Source organism: Entamoeba invadens (assembly GCF_000330505.1).
Source record: "Entamoeba invadens IP1 unplaced genomic scaffold scaff_1105074724350, whole genome shotgun sequence".
In the NCBI taxonomy this organism is placed as follows: domain Eukaryota; phylum Evosea; order Mastigamoebida; family Endamoebidae; genus Entamoeba; species Entamoeba invadens.
This window is the reverse complement of record NW_004191713.1, coordinates 14,543-15,685: the sequence shown is the minus strand read 5'-3', so window position 1 is coordinate 15,685 and position 1,143 is coordinate 14,543. Positions and strand designations below refer to the sequence as shown.

Here is a 1,143-nt window from a genome sequence, read left to right as displayed (position 1 = left end):
AGATGCTCTTCTTACTTATTCAAATCTTATAACAACTTTTATTACCAAAGAAACTACACTGTATAGACGACAATTTTGGGTCACAAAAATGGACGTTTTACCAAGTAAAATCGACACAAAGGAAACAAAAGAAGAAAAACCCTTGCTTTCAAAAACGACACCACCACACATTAACAATTCCCAAAACTTCATTTTTATATCACAACAACAAAAAGAGGAAAAAATAAGACCAAAAAGTAACAGTCTGTCTCCATCGTTGCCTGTAAAGGTCTATCCCGTCTTACCTAATTTTGCTAACAACAAGAAGCCAATTGGCAAGATCTCTCCACCCTTAATATTCCCAAATAAAACAAGAGAAATTAAAAACGATTTCAATAAAGTGTCATATCCATCACACTCTCCGCCTTCTCACAACAAATTTGAAATCAGAGAAATTCTAAAAACGACACGTGGCGACGAGAAACAGACTCAAAAAATGTCTATAGAAAGTGGCACAAAAAGGTCGAATCTTCTCAAAAAAATTTTGAGCAAAAGAAGTCGCCGAGTATTCAACATCCTCAAAAGTCGATTTTAGACACCACCGATGTCGACTTTCTGGTGATTGAAAATTGTCGAGCAAACTTTTACGAGTGGATTTCATGTGCGAAGTTTGAGGTCTTATATGACAGCGAGAGGCCGATTCCGATTACTAAAAGTTGTTCGCAAGACTTTTTCAAGAAGGTCTATAACATTCCAAAATGCGCATTCTTTGTGTTTTGTGAAGAATGTGTGTTTGGGTTTTACAGCGAAAGTCAGACGTTGTATTTGTCGCCACTCGACTTCTTGTTTGGAGTCAAAGCGACTGCGAGGAGTGTCAATAAACGGCCAAATCGATTTTTTGTGCCTCAATTTTCTCAAAATGTTTTGTTCACACTTTTTGGGGAGAAGCAAAATCGAAGCGAAAGAGGAAGAGACTTGTTTGCGCTTGAAGTGGGGTATAAAAATGTTTTAAGTGTGAGACAAAAGGAGGACAAGTCATTCCAAAGAGAAATTGGAAACATTTTGTAGACAAGGAAAAACGAGTGAACCTCGAAAGCTTATTGCCAATTACATGGGATTTCGTGGTGAAAAGAGCCATATACATTACATTTAAATAAATCAATT

At 36.7% G+C, this 1,143-nt stretch overlaps 1 protein-coding gene across 1 annotated transcript; it reads left to right on the top strand.

Moving 5' to 3' along the window:
• Positions 1–88: 88 nt before the first annotated feature.
• EIN_471490 (hypothetical protein) lies at positions 89–1,047 on the top strand (the record flags this gene model as incomplete). The annotated part of the gene is made up of 2 exons (XM_004183454.1): positions 89–379; positions 535–1,047. 2 exons carry the CDS (start codon positions 89–91, stop codon positions 1,045–1,047), a joined length of 804 nt encoding a protein of 267 aa, XP_004183502.1.
• Positions 1,048–1,143: the final 96 nt, after the last annotated feature.